This window comes from Lynx rufus, unplaced genomic scaffold, assembly GCF_022079265.1.
Source record: "Lynx rufus isolate CCGP_SWC_20201006 ecotype Redwood Valley unplaced genomic scaffold, mLynRuf1.p SCAF_7, whole genome shotgun sequence".
Taxonomy (NCBI): domain Eukaryota; kingdom Metazoa; phylum Chordata; class Mammalia; order Carnivora; family Felidae; genus Lynx; species Lynx rufus.
Genome location: NW_025814889.1, coordinates 119460606 through 119482735, shown reverse-complemented (window position 1 = coordinate 119482735; position 22130 = coordinate 119460606). Strand labels below are relative to the sequence as shown.

At 37.2% G+C, this 22130-nt stretch overlaps 1 protein-coding gene across 5 annotated transcripts in view; it reads right to left on the bottom strand.

Annotated features, from left to right (window-relative positions):
- APAF1 (apoptotic peptidase activating factor 1) overlaps positions 1-22130 on the bottom strand; it is an 88944-nt gene that overhangs the window by 25510 nt on the left and 41304 nt on the right. The window contains exons 15-19 of one of the 5 annotated variants that reach the window (XM_047067436.1): positions 19988-20119; positions 15678-15803; positions 8556-8717; positions 3983-4111; positions 1621-1746 (exon numbers count right to left, since the gene is read on the bottom strand). In XM_047067436.1, the coding sequence (XP_046923392.1) occupies positions 1621-1746; positions 3983-4111; positions 8556-8717; positions 15678-15803; positions 19988-20119 (675 nt within the window). Of the gene's footprint in view, positions 1-1620; positions 1747-3982; positions 4112-8555; positions 8718-15677; positions 15804-19987; positions 20120-22130 lie in introns of those variants that run through there. The other 4 variants (XM_047067439.1, XM_047067438.1, XM_047067441.1 and 1 more) reach the window with 4 other exon arrangements.

Here is a 22130-nt window from a genome sequence, read left to right as displayed (position 1 = left end):
TCTAGTTCCACCTAAAGTTGTGACTTTGGGAAGGTTACTTAATACAGTGCTTCTCACAATAAGAACTCCTGCCAGTCTTCAAACTGATACCAAGATAAGGAACTGGTACTAGAATTTAAATCAACTATATCACTAACACACCATTAATAGTATGCTTAGTGATATGACTGATCTTTTTTTTAAGAAGACTTCTTGATGAAGAAAGAGGTAAGTTGATTTACATTGTGGCTCAAGTTTATTGAGACTGGCACTATAAGCAAAACTGATTTAACCTTTCTGTGACTGTTTTCTCACCTGCAAAAAGGACTGCTATCAGAACTAGCAAATATAAGAGCAGTACTTCTCACAATGTCTAGCATACAGTAAATACTAAAAAAACTTCAGCTACAATGTATATAAAGTACTATATTAGATGCCACAGGGTCCCTGGCCTCAAAGGCCTTGTAATTTAAGATGTGTAGGGGCGCCTGGGTGGCTCAGTCGGTTGAGCATCCTACTTTGGCTCAGGTCATGGTCTCGCAGTTTGTGAATTCGAGTCCCGCGTCGGGCTCTGCGCTGACAGCTCAGAGCCTGGAGCCTCCTTTGGATTCTGTGTCTCCCTCTCTCTCTGCCCCTCACATTCTCATGCTCTATCTCTCTCTGTCTCTCAATAATAAATAAACATTAAAAAAAATTAAAAAATAATAAAAAATGTGTGAACAAGTTAGAGGAGCAGTGGAGAACTGAAGGTGAGACGTAAAGCAAATCTACTTAACACTCAAAGCAGAATTTGGTTAGTACCATAAGAAAAGGACATAGGGTTATACGGCATTAAAGGGAAGATACATTCTCCCAAATGGATTATTAGGAAGGGCTTTGCAGAAAGCCTGGGGGGAATGTGTAAGACTGTTAGGATTCCAACAAGGAGAGAGACAGGGAAATAGAGTATTCCAAACATAAGAAACCATAAAAGCAAAAGAAGCAGGGAACTACAGGGTGTTGGGAAAATGTGAGCAGTCCAGTATAGGTTACCTGTAGGAATAAACCAAAAGAAAGACTGGAGCAGAATGAAACCATACTGTAGAGAATTTCAATATAAACTTAGGACTACCTACTTACTTTTAGTTGTTTTTAAGCAAAAATGACATGACTGTATTGTACATGAGGAAAATAGCTTGGAAGCAGCATGTAGAAAACCAAGAAAGAAAAGACTGTGGCACACACTAATACATTAAGAGAGACAACATGTAATGATCACCTAAATTTGAAATGAAAAGGTAGAAACAAATGACAGAAAATGGAAAGGCAGAATCCATTAGAATTGGAAATAACTGGATGGGGGAATTTAAGATGGAGGAAAGAGTCAAAAATTAAGTCAATGTATTATCTAGTAATATATTTTTAAATGAATCAAAATAGAGTATAATCAGTGGACTTCAACATTTGGCCCATGATAATACTCAATGAACACATATGGAATGAATGAGACTGTTATAGTCCATGTAATAGCACTTTTCAAGGATAAATATGAATCTAGCAGTTTCTTGTTTTACTGCCCCCAATACTGCCCATCAATTTTCTTAGTTTCTAGGAGGTTTATGATCAGTAAATGTCTAGAATGAAAATGTCAATATTTCTCACCCTGATTGTCTGGTCATCAGAAGATGTCAAAAATGATGATCCATCAGGAGAAAACATCACACAATGAACCCAACTTAAATGTCCTCTGCAGTCAGCCACTTTTAAACACGAGTCCATGTTCCACAACTACAGAATAAATATATAGGAAATCACATTCATAAGCATTTTGAACATATCAAGAATATTGAAAATAGCAAAAGTAAACCAGTATCCACTTCTATGAATATAGTCCAAAATAAACTAGCAAAAATACAGAATGACTTGTGTAAAAATTATTCATTGCATCTTATTTTTAATAGCAAAAATTGTAAACAACCCAAAGGATCATCAATATGGAACTGACTGGGGCGCCTGGGTGGCTCAGTCAGTTGAGTGTCCAACTCTTGATTTCGGCTCAGGTCATGATCTCATGGTTTGTGCATTCAAGCCCTGCATCAGGCTCCGCATGTCAGTCTCTGTCTGTCTCCCTCTTTCTCTGCCTTGCCCCTGCTCATTATCTCTAAATAAATAAACACTAAAAAAAAAAAAAAAAAGAGAACTGACTGAATAAACTACATAATGGAATATCATATAGCTATAAAAAACACCCAGACAATGACTAGTCGCCGAGATAGATTTACAGAAAATAAGCAAAGAGCATATATACTTCTATGTAAAAAATATATATATTACACTATATATGTATATGTGTATATTTACACACACACACACACCTGGATACACACACTATACTGTGTAAGAGATGAAAAACAAATACCGATATATACATGGATATAGACATGGAGATTTTGTTTATACAAAATACATACAGATATCTGCTTATATACACAAAAAGAAACATTGGAATGTTAAACCAAAAACAAAAACAGCTACCTATTGGCAGGAGTTAGAAAAAGGGATAGGGATAGAAATGAAAACAAGACTTCTCTGAATATAGCTTATTATAAAACTTTGGAATCATGCATTTTATCTATTTTTTTATAAGTCATCAAAAAAATAGACTATTTTCCACTGTCATCTAATTCTCATTTCAACCAATGGCAAAACCGAATACACTAATTGTACATGTACACACTTCTGTTATTCATGGTTATTATCAATTGTAAATGTCTGCCACCCTGGCTATATTTTGTCCTGAGTTCTGCTATAAATTATTCAAATATATTCCAGTCTAATGAAGTACCATATGTGCCCGAGTTCCTCTCATTACACTCTGAATGACAGACCCACTTTACGATTTCAGAATAAGCATGGACAAAACAAGTACTTCATCACATGCCCAGTGGGTTTCAATCGGTGAGTTCTATGGTTACAAATTAATTGTATGAAATTTTCTTTGCCTTATCACTAGAGTCCAAGCTCTTGTGGACATACAAAGCTAAAGGCCACAAATGAAAATGGTTCCATAACTAAGAAATATCCATTGAAAATCCTTCCCTTTTCCCTTCTAGTTCTACCCCATCATTTATTAGAGCCCCCATTTTAGGAAAAAGGACAATGTTTCCTTGAGCTTTCTAATAGGAAAGGGTAAGGATTTTAGAAGTGACAGAAAAGGCTGAAAGAAGAGTTGCTCCTCCACTCCTCCTAAAAATCCTGACAAAAACCCACAAAGAGGAAATTTCCAACCACATCTACCTTGAGGATCTATAGCTAAGGTGAAAGATCTAGCACATCTGAATTTTTCAATTCAAGGACTCCACTGACAAGAACACTGCCACAGTACCCTACTTCTTCCCATCATTTCAAATAGGACTGGAGCCTGCCCACACTCACTGCCTCTGCTTCCAATGGGAAGATTCTCGGCAGGGAAGTTCTTCAGTGTTAGTTGCATTGCTTCTGTACTCGGAGGTAAGTAGACCTTACAGAGCTTACCCACTCACTCTCACCTATTATATCTCCATGCTGAAGATATCTCCATGCTGAAGGGCTATAGCTCAGAAACTCTCCCCAACATCTTCACAGTAAGGGGCAAGATTGTCAAACTCACTAAAAATTGCTGAAATAAGCACAGAACACTAAAGAAGTGCTTGCAGTAGTCAAGCTTCCTTTGAGAAGACCCTGTGAACCAAGTGGATTTGTCTATTTTCCAGATAAAAGCCCATACCCACCTTCTTAGACTGTCATCACAAGGGTCTCCAAATTACCTGATGGTAAGACCCACTCAAGAAATAAATAGTAACAAAGCTTGGGAAAACTAATCCATCTTTGGAAAACAAATATAAGGAACTCACTGTTTTTGAAAAAATTAATACAGCCACTCATTTCTCAAACATCCTCAGTAGTTAAAGGTTTAAGTAGCCCATTGTTTGGCATCCTTGTACCTCTGGAGACTCAAACTTCACAGAGTAAGTGAACTACTCACCTCTACACAGCACTGGGACAAAGCCACCACTGCCAAACGATTTTGTGGGGAGAAGTCACAGTACTGGATGGTGCTATGATGGCCTGTATGGATTTCTGCCAACAGGCCACTGGCATGAATGTCAAAAAGCTGTCAACATAAAATAGGTTATCTATGAAAATAAAATACTTTTAAAAATAAGCTATATTCAAACTGAATATAAATTTATAAGTCCTGACAAAACACAATTACTGATAGTTAACAGTCATAAATAAGATATAAATCAATATACACATACTTTTAAAATACTGCTCATCTTGTAACATGTTTCCTATAAAGAAAAATTTATCAGGGCACCTGGGTGGCTTAGTCAGTTAAGCATCAGACTTCAGCTCAGGTCATGATCTCATGGTTCATGAGCTTGAGCCCCACATCAGGCTCTGTGCTTACAGAAGCCTGGAGCGTGCTTCGGATTCTGTCTCTCTCTCCCTCTGCCCCTCCCCACTCGCTCAAGTTCTCTCTCTCTCTCTCTCTCTCTCTCTCAAAAATAAACATTAAAAGAATAAAAAAAATAAAAAATAAACATTAAAAAAGAAAAATTTATCATGGATGATGTCTCAAGCTGGCCTAGGGAGAAATAAAACCTTTGTGAATAAATGAATGGACTAGCCAAATTAACATACAGAGAAGTTCTCCTGAATGCTTGTGTATTCAAAAGAGGAAAATGGATACTCATAAATGAAGATGATCAAAATAATATAGAGCAGAGGCTTGCTAAAATTAAATTAGTTCAACCATTTCTATTTCTCTTCAGTGCTATCAAATTATTCCATTTTGATCATTTTCCCACTTTTGAATTAAAAAAAGCTATTTTTGTGTAATGCAAGCTTCAACTTTTGAAAAATTTTTAAATGTTGAATATACTCTTCTGAAGTTTTTGCTAAACGATAAAAACATTCATAGCAATATACAGTATTGTGATTTAAGACCAAGGTATAGTCTTTAGGAGGGAAAAAAAAAAAAGCTTCCAGCGGGAGCCATAAATATGCACACAGCCCTGCAAGTATGCACAGATGGTAAGCAGCACAACATCGGGGGCCAACAACAAAAGATAGTAAACCATATTTAAAATATAGTTTTCCAGGATAGATTGTTCTTAAAAATTAATGGTGGAGGGTGACAGAGGAAACTTAGCATGTATGAAATAGGCATCTGTCCTATTACCACCAATTACTAAGTGGTAAAAAGGTAAAGCCCTAACAATTGGAATAGGCCAACAAAAGAGTTTGAAAGAAACCAGAAGGAGGAGAATGGAGAAACCAGAGAGTAAGAAATAGGGATCTACATGTAATTAAGGGTAATTTTAGGGTAGTTTTATTTTAGCAGGTAAAATAAAAACCTCGTCTAGATTTTTAAAACAAAAACATATTTCATGCAATATAAAGTTGTTTTCTTCTATCACTGGAACAGATCTTTTAAAATGTTCAAATTCTGGGGCGCCTGGGTGGCGCAGTCGGTTAAGCGTCCGACTTCAGCCAGGTCACGATCTCGCGGTCCGTGAGTTCGAGCCCCGCGTCAGGCTCTGGGCTGATGGCTCGGAGCCTGGAGCCTGTTTCCGATTCTGTGTCTCCCTCTCTCTCTGCCCCTCCCCCATTCATGCTCTGTCTCTCTCTGTCCCCAAAAAAATAAATAAACGTTGAAAAAAAAAAAATTAAAAAAAAAAAATTAAATGTTCAAATTCTGTTTAACACCACTAGTCATTAAGGAAATGTAAGTCAAACAACCATTAGATACCACCACTTCACACCTAATAGGATGGTTATAATTTTTAAAAAAATGGAAAATAACAAGGTTTGGCAAGAAAAAAGTGGAACCCCCTGTAACACTACTAGCGGGAATACAAAATGGTGCAGGTAGTTTGGTGGTTCTTCAAAAAAGCTAATTTAGAATTACCCAAGTAATTCTATGCCTAGGTGTGTACACAAAAGATTTGAAAGTAGAGGCTCAAACAGATACTTGTACACCATGATCACTGTATCATTATTCACAACAGCCAAAAGGTGAAAACACCCAAGTGTCCATCAACAAATGAATGCATAAACAAAATGTGGTATATCCATATGATGGAATATTATTTGACAATAAAAAGGAATGAAGTTTATATATGCTACAACATGGATGAACCTTGAAAATATTACGCTAAATGAAATGAGCCAGATACAGAAGGACCAATATTATATGATTCCACTTATATGAAATATCCAGAACAGGCAAATTCATAGATTAAAGGTTACCAGGGGTTGGGGGCAGAGAGGAATGGGCAGTTACTAGTTTCTGGTTACAGAATTTGTTTGGGGGTGAAGAAAAAGTTTTGCAAACAGTGCTGAGTTACACAACACTGTGAATGTAATTAATATTACTGAATTATACATTTAAAAATGGGCTAAAGTAGCAGATTTTACATATATTTTACAACAAAAAATTTTTTAACCTTCAAATCTTATAAACGCAATGGTTCCTTTTCTGTTCCTAAATTTTAACAAACTTTAAAAAGTTTGCTATTTTTTTCTTCAATTGCATGCTAAAGGAGTATAAACCGACATGCAACCAAGATCGAAGGGTCACAGATCAATGACTAGATCAAAAACAATATAAATGGGCCCTCAGTCAGCTTTTATGTAAATATACAGTATATTTCAGTTATATTCTTTAAAATTGTACTATCTCAGGGGATTTGAGGAGCTCTCAAGAGACTTAAGGCCTCTTCCTAAGCTAGCACTCTCACCAAGAAGAGTGCAAGTTCAAGAAGAAGAAGAGTGCAAGAGTGTTCAGTTCAAGTGCAAAAATCATGAAGCCCAATGGCGAGAAGCTGGACAAGTTCAAGTGCGACATCTCCCAGGCTCTCCTTGAGCTGGAGATGGACTCAGACCTCCAAGCCCAGCTAAGGTAGCTGAATATAACAGCAGCCAAGGAAATTGAAGTTAGTAGTTGTCAGAAAGCTATCATCATCTTTGTTCCTGTTCCTCAAATGAAATCTTTCCAGAAAATCTAAGTCTAGCTAGTCTGTGAATTGGAGAAAAAGTTCAGTGAAAGCACAGTCTTTATTGCTGAGAGAATTCTACCTACGTCAACTCGAAAAAACCATATTAAAAATAAGGAAAAGTGACCCAACAGCCACACTTTGACAGCCATGCATGACATGATCCTGGAGGACTGGATTTTCTCAAGTGAAATTGTGAGCAAGAGAACCATGTGAAATTGGATGACTCATAAAGGTTCATTTGGATAAGGCACAGCAGAACAATGTGGAACACAAGGTTGAAACTTTCTCTGGTGTCTATAAGAAGCTCACACGCAAGGATGTTAATTTAGAATTCCCAGAGTTTCGGTTGTAAACAAAAATGATTAAATAAAACATTCACATAAATAGATAGATAGATAGATAGATAAACAAATGATTAAATTGCACTATCTTGGGTGTGGAGAATAGGAAGAGGTTGGTAAAAGAATACGAACTTTCCATTCAAGATAAATTGATCTGAGAATCTAATGTATAACACGGTAACTACAGTTGATTAACACTGTATGGTATAACTGAAATTTGCTAAGAGTAGAAATTAAATGTTCTCTCACACACACACACACACACACACAGAAGGTAAATACATGAAGTGACAGATATGTTATTTAACTCCATGTGGGGAGAATCCTTTTACAATGCATACACATATTAATTCACACATGTATACCTTAAATATCTTACAATTTCGTCAACTGTACCTCAATAAAGCTGAAAATAGAACTGTAGTATCTCTTATCAAGTCTTTTAAAATTACTATTAGAATGAAATGTCCCTGAGCCATAAATCAGAATATCTATCTTTCCAAATCCATGGTATAACTTGGGACAAATTATTTGGCTGCTCTGAACCTCAGCTGCCTCATTATTAGCATAGGTATATTGTAATCTGCTGCGTCTCTTGGACATTTATATCAAGAGAAACATGTGAGAGCACCCTGAATACAAATGTAAGCTATTACTACATTTCCTTGTCATTCACTATTTTAACATATTGTCCTCATTTACATCATAGAAATCTCACAATATTCTTCAGTTGTTAAGTTTTTCTATCACAGTCACCAAATCATAAATTTGAGGAGTAAGGAAGCACTTTGAAAATCACCTAAATCAATGTATTCAAAATTGTAAAAAAAAAAAAAAAAAAGTGATACAGAAAGTATTCCATATTTTAAATCTATTTGAGAAACACTGGACTAACCAACATAAATTATTTTTGTATTATAGGACTTATGGAGGCCTTAGGTATGCTAGTATACACTGAGTGACTCTAATAAGGAAAGGAATACACATTTCTCAAACCTGTGTGACCATGGAAACCTTTCCGCACAAAGCCAATCCCCAACATCCCCTAGAACACAATTCTGAGAACGAAGAAGTTAGGGAGCCTACCCAAAATCATATAGCTATACGTTATTATTTATATCAATAAACAGTATAAAATGCAAAAATCAATAGATGTTTTCATTTTCTTTAAATCAGGCTAATTTTGGCTTGTTAAAATACGGATACTTACAAAGATCTTATTTTTTGCTGCCACCATTATCCTAGCACCATCAGCAGACCATGAACAACATTTCACTATCACTTCCATATCCTCTTGAGGCTCCTCTGAATTTAGGAAGAATTGCTTCACATTAATGCTTTCCCTCTCGTTTGCTGATTTCACATCCCAAAGCTTCAGATTGTAAAAATTAAAAAAAAAAAAAGTTTAAGTTTGTTTTAATCTCAAATCACACATCTAGAATTCTACCGGGATTAAATGTCACACAAATTATTCACTTTTTCTAATGAACTGTTTTCACTTATGTGTGACTTTTTATAAAGCTTTCAAATTAAGTACTCCAGTTTCATTCAGCACCTTCCTAAAAAGAAAAAAAAACTAGAAGCACTGCCTGAAATGCAAAATGCAGAATGTAAAACTAAATGCTAAAAAACCCTTGCATGGTGTGGAGGAAGCTAAAGATTAGGTGGTGACAATAAGAATGAGAACAGGAAGAAAGGTGAGACTCACGACTTGCCACTGCTGCCCTCTGCTGTGCCAGGCATGAAGTTTGCTTTCCATCTATCTACTGCATGCACAACCTGGACACCACACAAGGCCCAGTCTAAGCTAAGTTATAAACGTAGCAAGAGTATCCAGGGACATAAGGAAGTCCCTGAAAATAAAAACAAAGAATATGCTAAAAGGAAGCAAGGCACCTTATGTGTTTGTGGGGCCATACACTTAAGCGGCACAAAAGACAAAGGCCTTCAAGAAGACCCATCTCCACTCCCCTGGGCCTTAAACAGCAACTGAGCTTCACAGAGTGATAATGACTACCATGCCCAGACCAAGGGTTGGTCAAGGACGACAAAAAAACAAAAAAATTTTGTTTAATTAAAAATTAAAACAAAAAAACAAAAAACCTCCTTCTTAGGGTTTAACTCAGCTTCCAAAGAACACCTCCAAAGTAAAACCAGATTTGTTTCACCAAGCACATTTTTAAAGCTCAAGTTTAGAGGGGCGCCTGGGTGGCTCAGTCGGTTAAGCGTCTGACTTCAACTCAGGTCATGATCTCACGGTTTGTGAGTTCGAGCCCCATGTTGGGCTCTGTGCTGACAGCTCAGAGCCTGGAGCCTGCTGCGGATTCTGTGTCTCATTCTCTCTCTGCTCCTACCCAACTTATGCTCTGTCTCTGTTTCTCAAAAATAAATAAATGTAAAAAAAAAAAAATTTAAATCTCAAGTTTAGAGGCACATTATATACACTAAGGAATATAACCAATACCAAAACCTTTACCCTTGCAACAAATGTGGATAAAGTGGATGAAGTAAAAGACATCAGATAATAAAATAGCCTTCCTTGGTACTTAAAGAGGAAAAAAAAAAAGCCTATACATAAATGCCAGAAGTTTCAGTCACATCAACTACATATATGAGAAATCACATTGCTTACCAAGCCACCACTGCCGGGATTTAAAAAAGAAAGAAAGGGGGCACCTGGGTGGCTCAGTCGGTTGAGTGACCGACTTCAGCTCAGATCATTATCTCACAGTTTGTGAGCTCGAGCCTGTCGGGCTCTGTGCTGACAGCTCAGAGCCTGGAGCCTGCTTCTGATTCTGTGTCTCTCTCTCTCTCTGCCCCTCCCCCACTCATGCTCTGTCTCTGTCTCAGAAATACACATAAAAAAAAAGAAAAAAGAAAGAAAGAAAGAAAGAACAAACCTAACAAAACCCAATTTCATTAAACCTGTCTAAACTACATTCTGCATCTGGACCTGACTTCAGCTCCTATCCAATGAATGATGAAATTCCACACATCGAGGGACCAAGTAAATACAAGCATTTGATTTTGAGCAAGTCACTATACTGTATCAAGGGCCCATGTGCACCCTGGGCTTTGTGTGGTTTACATGGCAATTTTAAATAAAAGTCACATTTTGAAACAGTTTATCAACAGGGCCTGAAAAACACATGCTTATCAACATGATACCCTGCAAAATGCTTAAAAGATTACAGAGCCATTTGGGGCAGGAAATAATTTTACAGTTCTTCATCCTCTCAGAAGGCAATGGCTTTGCGAAGACTTTGACCTTGAGATGCTGTTATCCAACATCATTTTACAGGACCTCTGCTTACTACACGTCACTGTATCAGCACGAACTAGCTAACGATACTGCCTTAATAGCACTGTGGGAAAGCTGCCACAAACACGGCAGTTCTCACCAAGAGTGCAATAATGTCTCTCCCCTGCTGCTACTGCTCTGTGCTCTACAATCACATTTTGATACTCACACATGATATCAAAATCCTGTCCCTGAAGACTTTTAACACTTTTTTCTTTCGAGTTTGGAGAAGTCTTACTTTGATTTGAAGGGACACAAAAAAAGTTTATCATCGTGAACACATTAACCGCTATGCTCATCATTTGGAAGATTACATAAATAAATCAGGTATAGATACCTCTCTCTCAAGGAGTTTACAGGCCATTAAAGGAGGTAAGACAAGCCCATAAGTGACTCTAAGACAAAGTACATCGGATGTGTCATTTAAGAGGAAAAGATAAAGCACAGTGGAAATGCTAGACCCAAGCTGTGGGCTTGAGGGAACAGTTTTTGCAGAGGTGGACATCTCAGTCTCCTCCCTGAAGATTAGCCTACAACTTAGGATGGAGAGATTTTCAACACTAAAAAGACAAGAGGAACACTCTGTGGCCTAGACTCTAGGCTAAAGGGTCAGCATAAGCTAAAGTGACACATAAAATGGGATAACAAAGATCATGAAAAAGGAGAAAAGGTTACAGTTTGGGTGCAGCACCAGGTGCCTGAACACATCTGGACACAACACTCATCTGTTCTCAGAGCACCTTTACCATTTCCACAGCTTGTCTATTCCCTTACCACTTTCTCCAACTGGAATTTGAACAACTTCAGGCCAGGAAATATTTCATGTTTTGTTTGTTTTTTTCTTTTTAGTATTTAAAACCCAAATGCCTCGTGCAGTGTCTGACACATATTAAGTATTCACTAAATAATCAAAAAATGCATTTTAAGTGAAAAGACAGATTCTTCTCATGTTTCAAGCATAGGTGAGTAGAAACAATAGTGTTACTGAAGGAAATAGGATTCGGATTAAAGATGTAGATAGAATACAAACATTCATCTTCATACCCTCCCAAAACCACACAAAACAACAGTAAAGAGAACTTTTCTTCATAGGCATAGTTCACAAGGCAAAGGAGAAAGGAGGAAGAGATAATAGCAACAAAACTATAAAGGGTAAAAAGCAAAAAGGCAAGCAATAAGGAGACTCCTAAATACTGAGTCCTGAGCCCACCACAGGGAAAGCCAAGAAGCAGCCCAATTGATACCACAGAACTCCTAAAAGGCAAAGGAAGTATTGCACTGGGTACCTTCTAAGGGTAGAGCTAAATCAAGAGAAATCACTACAAATCCCTTAAAACCCCCTCCCAAACTATGCAATCCAAGTTGCTGTGTCCCTACTTTGGCTGAAGAGTAGAGGTTTTTTCTAGACCCATCACAGTTGAGAGCAAAGTCATCATTCTGAAAATTGGGAAATTAAAAGAAAGTCTATATTCCAAATTTTGAGATCTCTACCTCAACATCGTCTCAGAACTTGCCAACCAGACTTATACCCTAGACGTAGACTAAAGATTTTTCTCTGAATATCCAACGAGATCAAGACGAAAGATCTAAAAAGTCTGACAGAAGTTTCCCAGACAACCCTTCAGGGAAACTCATAATAAGCAAGGTTACAATTCCCTATCAGCTTTTTGGTGCTACACTCCTAAATAGGAGCAGGATTTATATATCTAATACATATACAGATCTTCCTCAACTTAACCATGGGGTTATATCCCAATAAACCCATCATAACTTGAAAATATCATAATTTGAAAATGCATTTAATATGCCTAACCTACTGAACACCATAGCTTAGCCTGGCCTACCTTAAATGTGCTCAGAACACTTACATTAGCCAAAAGCTGGCAAAGATCATCTAACAAAACCTATTTTATAATAAAATGTTGAATATCTCCTGTAATTTATTAAATACTGTAGAGAAAGCAAAAAAGAGAATGGCGATACAGATATAGAAAGGCTGTAAGTGTATCACCCTTGTTCACCCTTGTGATCTCATGGCTGACTGGGTGCTGCGGCTCCCTGTCACTGCCCAACATCACCAGTATCAGACTGCATATCGTTATCCAAGGGAAAGATTAAAATTCAAAATTCGAGGTACAGTTTCTACTGAATGTATATCACTTTTACACCATCATAAAGTTGAAAAATCCTAAGTCAACCATCGTAAGTCATAAAACATCTGTAGCTATACCCAAGGATCAGATAGCTGACGTATACCTCTAAAATACAGACAGAAACTGAAACCAACAAAGAAAACAGCAACTATACAGGAATATGAAATTAAAAAAAATACTATTCACAAGGGCACCTGGGTGGCTCAGTTGGTTAACATCTAACTCTTGATTTCGGCTCAGGTCATGATATCATGATTCCTGAGATTGAGCCCCACATTGGGCACTGTGCTAACAGTGCAGGGCCTGCTTGGGATTCTCTCTCTCTCCCTCTTTCTCTGTCCCTCCACACTTGTGCACATGCTCTCTCTCTCTCTCTCAAAATAAACAAACTTAAAAAAAAAGATGCAGCTCTTAAAATATATATTTACAAAATAAAAAATAAAAAACTGTTAACACCACAAAAAGATTAACGAAACTCCATCTATGACAAATATAGTATAAAATCAAAAAGGAAACTGATCATAAGAATGAGTACTTTAAGATACAAGAGAAATTAAAAATCCAATAGAAGGATTAAAATAAAGCTAGAAAATAAAGCTAAAGAAATCTTCCAGAAAGGAGGGCAAATAGACAAAGAGAAGGACAGAAAAATAAGAAAACAACCAAAAAAACAGACAGCCATTCTAAGAAGAAAAAGCAGAGAAAAATTACATCAAATAATTAAGGGAAGACTACAGAACTGAAGTATATGAATTTCCAAATTGAAAGAAGCCACCAAGTGCCAAGCACAATAAATGAAGACAAACCCACACCAACGCAGCACGTTATCATGAAATTTTTAAAAAGAAAAAATACGGGGCATAAAGAGAAGATCTTAAAAGAATCTCTCAGAAAAGGGTTGTCTTAACCCATCCAAATGTGTTCTGAAAAACCTCCTCTGATATGGATTGTCCTAAAGAAAGAGACAGTATTTAATATTCGTAGATAACATGTCATAGAGGTCAAAATCTATTTACTTGAATATTCTACCTAAGAATGCTCCCAACATCTACTAATAGCTAGAAAATTCTTTAAAGTAGAATTCTAACCAGAAAGGGTTCCTAGATGCCCTGAAGTAATTTCTACAAAACAAGTTATCTTCAACCAACAAAGATAAATCAAAGATTCAACCAGAGAATCACCATCAAGAGATTTCTGTAACTTTCTGTAACTTAGGAGTTACCTATCAGCATTAACAAATCTTCTCTAGTGATTCTAACAAACAAAATAGTGCCCAGGAGGGTTCAAGCATTTTTCTGGAAAAAAATACGTCAAGAAAATTTACTGAGTGCGTGTTTTGAGTACAATTCTGTACTATGAACTGCAGAGAGTACAAGATGCAAGGTCTCTGCAGATCATAAATCTATATGCAATCTTATCAAAGACATATGAAAATGATTGAACTGAACAGCACAACATATTTACAAGTGGAAATGAGAAGATCAACTGAACAGTTCCTATCAATATACATAAATATAGATAGAAGGATGGGTGGTGCACTCAGAACCAGATACATGGATGTTATAAGAGAACACTTTCTGAAGAAGTGGGTTTTTAAATTTTTAAAAAATATGTATTTATTTTTGAAAGAAAGAGACAGCGTGAGCAAGGGAGAGAAGGCCAAGAGAGGAAGACACAGAATCTGAAGCAGGCTCCAGGCTCCGATCTGTCAGCACAGAGCCCAACACAGGGCTCGAACTCCAAACCATGAGATCATGACCTGAGCTGAAGTCGGACACTTAACCGACTGAGCCACCCAGGCACCCCTGAAGAAGGTTTTGCATAAAGGTTTAAAGGTCATTAAAAAATATGGTTAGGGGAACCTGGGTGGCTCAGCAGGTTAAGCATCTTTCTCTCTCAAAAATAAATAAACATGTAAAAAAAGGTTTTTTTAAATATGGTTAAATGAATTGGAGGCCAAAATTCTGCCGAAAAACTACTGAAATATATATATGAAAACAGTACCAGACATAAGCCCCCAAATTATCTTGCCCAAAACAATTAGTGTTAAGTGTATTAGAAGAAACAAACTGAACAGGAACAGAGGTGGCAGAATGATGAAAGGTAAAGAGACTCAGAGGTGCACCTGATAAGCCTGGTTTATCACAATTTATAATGTGGTACTTTTGTGTTCCAGCTTAAAGTGGCAAGATGAAAACAGAGGTAAAGTTATTCTAGCAGTTCTGTACCAGAATTAGGAGGGATGGAGAATACATCTTAGAAAGCTGCTATCAGACATAAGGAGATGACAGCATGAACCAGAGCAAACACTATAGAATGGGAGGGGGAAAAGTAGACAAAAAGATGAGGAGGTCAAAGATAGATTGGACTTAAGACCAAAGGAAAAAAGGAGAATCAATAAAGAGGAGGCTAGAATGATGGTGGAGACAGGAGTAATAAAGAAAGTAGGATTTGGATCTTATTTGAGAAGGTAAAAATGTAAAGAATTTAGTTTTTTTTAGGACTATAGATTTCAGGAGGCTGAATAAACTTTTTTTCCTAGCTCTCAAAAACAGGAAAATATAAAATAAAAGGGAGAATAAAGAATAAATAAAGCAGGGCCTTTACAAATTCGACCCCACAGGTCTCAATTTTATGAGGTCTTAAATAGAATATATGCTTAAAAAATTAAGATTTCAAATTTTATAAACTTTAAAGCATAAGGCAGTAAACGATTCGTAAACAATCATTATGACAAGCAATTACAGTTATATTAAATACGCTCCTGGAAATTAAAGAAGCTCTTCCTGTAGAAATGAGAAAAACAGAAACCTATCTCTATAACCAAATCATAAAACTATAAAATTACAACCAATTTTAATGATAAACAAAAGCATACCTTTAATGTTCCATCAGCTGAACAACTAGCCAAAAGCTTATCATCTGGTGAAAATCTGCAGTGATTGACTGAATTTGTGTGGCCAAACATGGTATTCCGACACTCTTTTTGGGTCAAATCCCACAGCTATTTGAGAAAGATAAAAAGATAACTACAAAACTAGTACTGAACAAGGAAGTTAGAAACCACATAACATTTTTTCTTCCCTCCCATTTAAGTTTTTTCAATTACAGAAAAATGTTCATAGTAATACAAAGGTATCAAATACAAAGGTGAATTGTGATTACCAAGTAATGGAGCCGCCCTTAGATCAGCACCTACATCTATTAAAGGACCAAAGGTTATGTAAATAACTAATCACTGCCCATTTTAACAAAGTAGTTTGGAATCATTACTATTTTTACTTAGATCTATAATAAATAATTTGTAAAATAAAATATCCCCAAACTTTTTTAGATACTAGGTTACCCAAATGGTCATTTCTAAGATTTCCCCATGCAAACCTTGAGTATACTAGCTAGGCTAAAATCTATTAATGCTCTAAAAAATGACTAAAAAAATTCAAAGATAGCAAAGATAGACATAAATACATTTGACAGGACATGTAACAGGCTTGAAGACCAAGTAAACACCTCTAGGAAGCAACCAACCAAATTCAGAATCCACAGGACAAAAGACTAAAGTTCTCATCAATGGCATAAGAAAAGAGGAGGAGAACGGAAACTTCTACAGATTAAAAGGGATTTAAGACATAGAACAACTAAATGTCACCTGAAATTTATATTTTGATTCCAACAAACTCATGGTAGAAAGGTATGTTTTTAAGAATAATGGGGAAGGGGCCCCTAACTGGGTCAGTTGATCTTGGGGTTGTGAGTCCAAGCCCACATTGGGTGTTGAGATTACTAAACATAAATAAACTTAAAAAAAGAAAAAGAATAATGGGGAGAAGTAAGCACAAACCAGGTATATTACAAAACCATTGTTAATGTTAGGGGTAATAATGCCATGGTATGTATGTTTAAGACCTCAGATACGCATGCTGAAGGATTTTGGGTGAAATGACATAATACCTGGGATTTGTTGCAACGTGCCCCAGCCACCACCCCACCCCCAAAAATGGGGATGGGGGACCGGGGAGGACAATAAAATAAAATTAGCAAAATACTGATAATAGTACAGTTAGAGCTAAACAATGGATACCACAAGGGTTCATTATTGTACTCTTTCCTTTTGGATATGTTTGAAAAGTATATAAAATGTAAATTAAAAAGGGGCTCCTGGGTGGCTCAGTCGGTTGAGTGTCCGACTTCGGCTCAGGTCATGATCTTGCAGTTTGTGAGTTCGAGCCCCATGTCGGGCTCTGTGCTGACAGCTCAGAGCCCGGAGCCTCCTTCGGATTCTGTGTCTCCCTCTCTCTCTGCCCCTTCCCCACTCATGCTCTGTCTCTGTCTCTCAAAAATAAATAAACATTAAAGAAAAAAATGTTTCTTTTTAAATGTAAATAAGAAGGACTAGTCATCTCTGGTGATTTATGCTAACTATATTAAACACAGAAGAAGAACTCATTCATCCCCGTGATTAACTTTGGTAAAAATCCTTTGCAAATGACCAGTGAGATACGTCCTATTCTTCACGTCCATCTCCATCCTAGACTCCTTTTTATCCCAGTCCTAGGTAAATCCAATTTTTCAGATAAGGCAAGTTACATGGGGGCAGCTTCAATTTTACATATTTTTTTTTAAAGATTTCATTTTTGGGGCGCCTGGGTGGCTCAGTCAGTTAAGTGGCCGACTTCGGCTCAGGTCATGATCTCGCGGTCCGTGAGTCCGAGCCCCACGTCGGGCTCTGTGCTGACAGCTCAGAGCCTGGAGCCTGTTTCAGATTCTGTGTCTCCCTCTCTCTGACCCTCCCCTGTTCATGCTCTGTCTCTCCCTGTCTCAAAAATAAATAAATGTTAAAAAAAAAAAAATTAAAAAAAAAAAGATTTCATTTTTAAATATTCTCTACACCCAACATGGGGCTCAAACCCACAACCCTGAGATCAAGAGTTGCAAGCTCCACCAACTGAGCCAGCCAGGCACCCCCAGATTTACATATTTTCATTGGCTTCTCTCAGTTCAAGAGACACAAGAAGTGAGTTCTAATTGTCTACATGGTAATACAGGTGTGGTATGGCAGATCTTTTTTTTAATTTTTTTTTTTTCAACGTTTATTTATTTTTGGGACAGAGAGAGACAGAGCATGAACGGGGGAGGGGCAGAAAGAGAGGGAGACACAGAATCGGAAACAGGCTCCAGGCTCTGAGCCATCAGCCCAGAGCCCGACGGGGGGCTCGAACTCACGGACCGCGAGATCGTGACCTGGCTGAAGTCGGACGCTTAACCGACTGTGCCACCCAGGCGCCCCTGTATGGCAGATCTTAAAGCATAACTTGTCCTTAATTAAAACTGTTGACTAACCAATATACCCCATAGATCTCTCTTTGTTCTCACATCCTAGAGGTTTTTGTCTGTAATTAAAATGAGGAAATATTAACTTCTTCACCCTCTAAAATATTAAAAAGAAACATCAAAAATTAGTCATAACAAAAGGTCTTAGGTTTTTAGAGCTGGGATTGTTCAAATAGAGCAAAACTTTTCTTAAATAGTACAATAGTCTTATTTTTTAGAGGTGGGTTTATTCAGTAGGGTAAAGCATATCTGAGTAAAAATGAGCTAAGACTGTAAGACTATGTTAGGCTGTTATTTTAACCCAATCCAGTGTTTCAAACTGAGCTGTGCAGGGCCCTGGGGATTCCAGAAACGTGTCTGAAAGGAACTACTGGGGGAAATAACCTGTGGGTATAGTGGGGACAACTTTCAATATTTTCTAAAGTTGTTCAAATACCTTAAACATCAAACAGAATGTATGAGGTTTTCCAAACTGAAATGTTTTGCTGAACCTTCCCAAAAATATAATGTCCCATTACAAAGATAGTGTGACATTAAAAAAAGAAAGGGCGCAGGGCACCTAGGAGGTTCAGTCAGTTAAGCGTCCAACACTTGGTTTCGGCCCAGGTCATGATCTCATGGTTCATGAGTTCAAGCCCCATGTCAAGCTCTGTGCTGACAACATGGAGTCTGCTTAGGATTCTCTCTCCCTGTCTTGCTGCCCTCTCCCGCTCTCCCAAGCTTGTGCACTTGCTCTTTCTCACTCTCTCAAAAATAAACATCAAAAAAAAAAAAAAAAAAAAGGGAGGAGGAGGACAAAGGGCAGAAATCAATCCAAAAAAGACTCTAAAAGAAGTTAGTGAATCTTTCTGGGACCCCAGAAAATTCAATCTAGCTATCTTTAATATGGCACTTAACAGGGGAAAAAAGAGCCTGCCTGGAATTCGCTCTCTCTCCTTTCTCTGCCCCTCCCCTGCTTGCTCGCGCATACGTGCTCTCTCTCTCTCTCAAAATAAACTCCAAAAAAAAGATAAAATCTTTTATAATTTATAATTATAAAGCATTACCAAACATATATGAAATGAGTATGTTTTTGGTTTTAGCTTTTTTTTCCTGTCAGCATCTCTTTTTCTTCCTCCTAATAACAGAACCTCTCTTTTGAATCAAGTCCCTCTTATGTAATTCAGTGGAGCTGACCTCACCTCACTGGTCCCATTTCTACATGGCTACACTTGTGATCCTTGGCCAATCCACGGATTCCATCCTACAGGCGACTAGGATTATTTAACAATGAGCATATAAGCCAAACAAAGTCAAATAGTCTTCTTTAAAATGAAATCTATGGGATCTGGGAAAGAGTAGATCCTATATGTATGTATGTATGTATGTATGTATGTATGTATGTGTGTTGTATATATATAAAATACATATATGTGTATTATATATATCATGTATATATGTATGTGTGTGTGTATATATATATATATATATATACACACACACACATATATATAATATGATTTCCTCTGTGACTATAAACTATAAGACCCATGTAAGCCTGGAGGTGAGAACAGCCATATTTCCTGCCACACTGAAAGAACAACGCCTAAACCAAACAAAGAGGGAAACAAAGTATAAAAGGTAGAGTCTAAGAACATAATTTAAACATCTGGAATCAGCTATGCTTGAAGCCATGCTCCCTCTAGACTCTTCACTTACATAAACCAATAATATCTTTTTTTTTTTTTTGCTTAATCTAATATGGAAGTTTCTATCACTGCAACCAAAAGAACCCTGATTAATACATGAGAAAATCAAAAGAAATGTTCTAATGCATCTATCAAATTTGTCTATGTAATTCTCATTATCCACACTTACTTTGAGGAAACAGTCACTTGACGCAGTGGCTAAGAGAAGGTGATGACTGTTGTTGGTAAAGTGGCAGCAATTGACTTGCTCTGAGTGCTCATCATAGATATGTACTAGTTCCCCAGTCATAGAATTCCAAATCTAAAAAGAATAGAGAAAATAAAATTTACAACTACCCCTTATTTTCAAAGGGAGAACAGAGGAGCAAACAAACATCACCTGTTTTGTGGCAGATTTTCCCAGACATGAGGCTAATGAACACCTCCGCCTTCTCTAAAATACGTATTTTTCCAGGTTTAAAAAAAAAGTTACTTGCAAGTGTATACATGTGACCTTTCTATAGCATAATTAGAATCTCATGAAAACATTACATTCTTCAAGGGCAAGATTGCACATGTTCATATGAATGACAACAGGCAGAGATGTAAGTGCTATAAAAACTATGGAAGGCGCACGTGGGTGGCTCAGTCATTTGAGAGTCCTACACTTGATTTCAGCTCAGATCATGATCTCATGGGTTCAGAAGATCAAGACCCAAGATGGGCTCTGCGCTGACAGCAAAGAGCCTGCTTGGGATTCTCTCTCTCTCTCTCTCTCTCTCTCTCTCTCTCTCAAAAATAAACAAACTTTAAATAAATAAGAAGTATAGAATAATGGACTTTAGATCAGAAGGATTAAGTCCAAGACCTGGCTCTACCATTTATTATTTGTGTGTCCTTAAGTCCTTAATTTATCTGCATCACAGTCCAATCTTCTATAAAATGAGGATACTTATACCTGTCCTACACAATTCAAGGTATCAAATGAGATAAAGGATGGGGAAAACTGAGAGCTTTCCCCTTAAGGTCAGGAACAAGACCAGGATGTCCACTCTCTCCATTGTTATTCAACATCTTTTTGGAAGTCTTAGCCTCAGCAATCAGACAACACAAAGAAACAAAAGGCATCCAAATAGGCCAGGAGGAGGTCAAACTTCCACTCTTTGGGGATGACACGATACTTTATATGAAAAACCCAAAAGATTCCACCAAAAGACTGCTAGATCTGATCCATAAATTCATCAAAGTTGCAGGATATAAAATCAATGCACAGAAATTGGTTGCATTCCTATACACCAACAATGAAGCAAAAGAAGGAGAATTCAAGGAATTGATCCCATTTACAACTGCATCAAAAACCATAAAATACCTAGGAATAAATCTAACCAAAGAGGTGAAAAATCTATACACTGAAAACTATAGAAAGTTTATGAAAGAAATTGAAGAAGACACAAAGAAATGGAAAAAGATTCCATGCTCCTGGATAGAAAGAACAAATAGTGTTAAAATGTCAACACTACCCAAAGCTATCTACATATTCAATGCAATACCTATCAAAATAACACCAGCATTCTTCACAGAGCTAGAACAAACAATCCTAAAATATGTATAGAACCAGAAAAGACCCTGGATAGCCAAAGCAATCTTGAAAAAGAAAACCAAAGCAGGAGGCATCACAATCCTGGACTTCAAGCTGTATAACAAAGTCATAATCATCAAGACAGTATGGTACTGGCACAGAAAGAGACACTCAGATCAATGGAACACAATAGAAAACCCAAAAATGGATCCACAAACGTATGGCCAACTAATCTTTGACAAAGCAGGGAAGAATATCCAATGGAATAAAAACAGTCTCTTCAGCAAATGGTGCTGGGAAAACTGGACAGCGACATGCAGAAAAATGAACCTGGACCACTTTCTTATACCATACACAAAAATAAACTCAAAATGTATGAAACACCTAAATGTAAGACAGGAAGCCATCAAAATCCTCAAGGAGAAAGCAGGCAAAAAACCTCTCTGACCTTGGCCACAGTAACTTCTTACTCAGCACGTCTCCAGTGGCAAGGGAAACAAAAGCAAAAATGAAATATTGGACTTCATCAAAGGGCCTCATCCTTTGCACAGCAAAGGAAACAATCAGCAAAACTAAAAGGCAACAGACGGAATGGGAGAAGATATTTGCAAATGACATATCAGATAAAGGGTTGGTATCCAAAATCTGTGAAGAACTTATCAAACTCAACACCCAAAAAACAAATAATCCAGTGAAGAAATGGGAAAACACATGAATAGACACTTCTCCAAAGAAGACATCCAGATGGCCAATT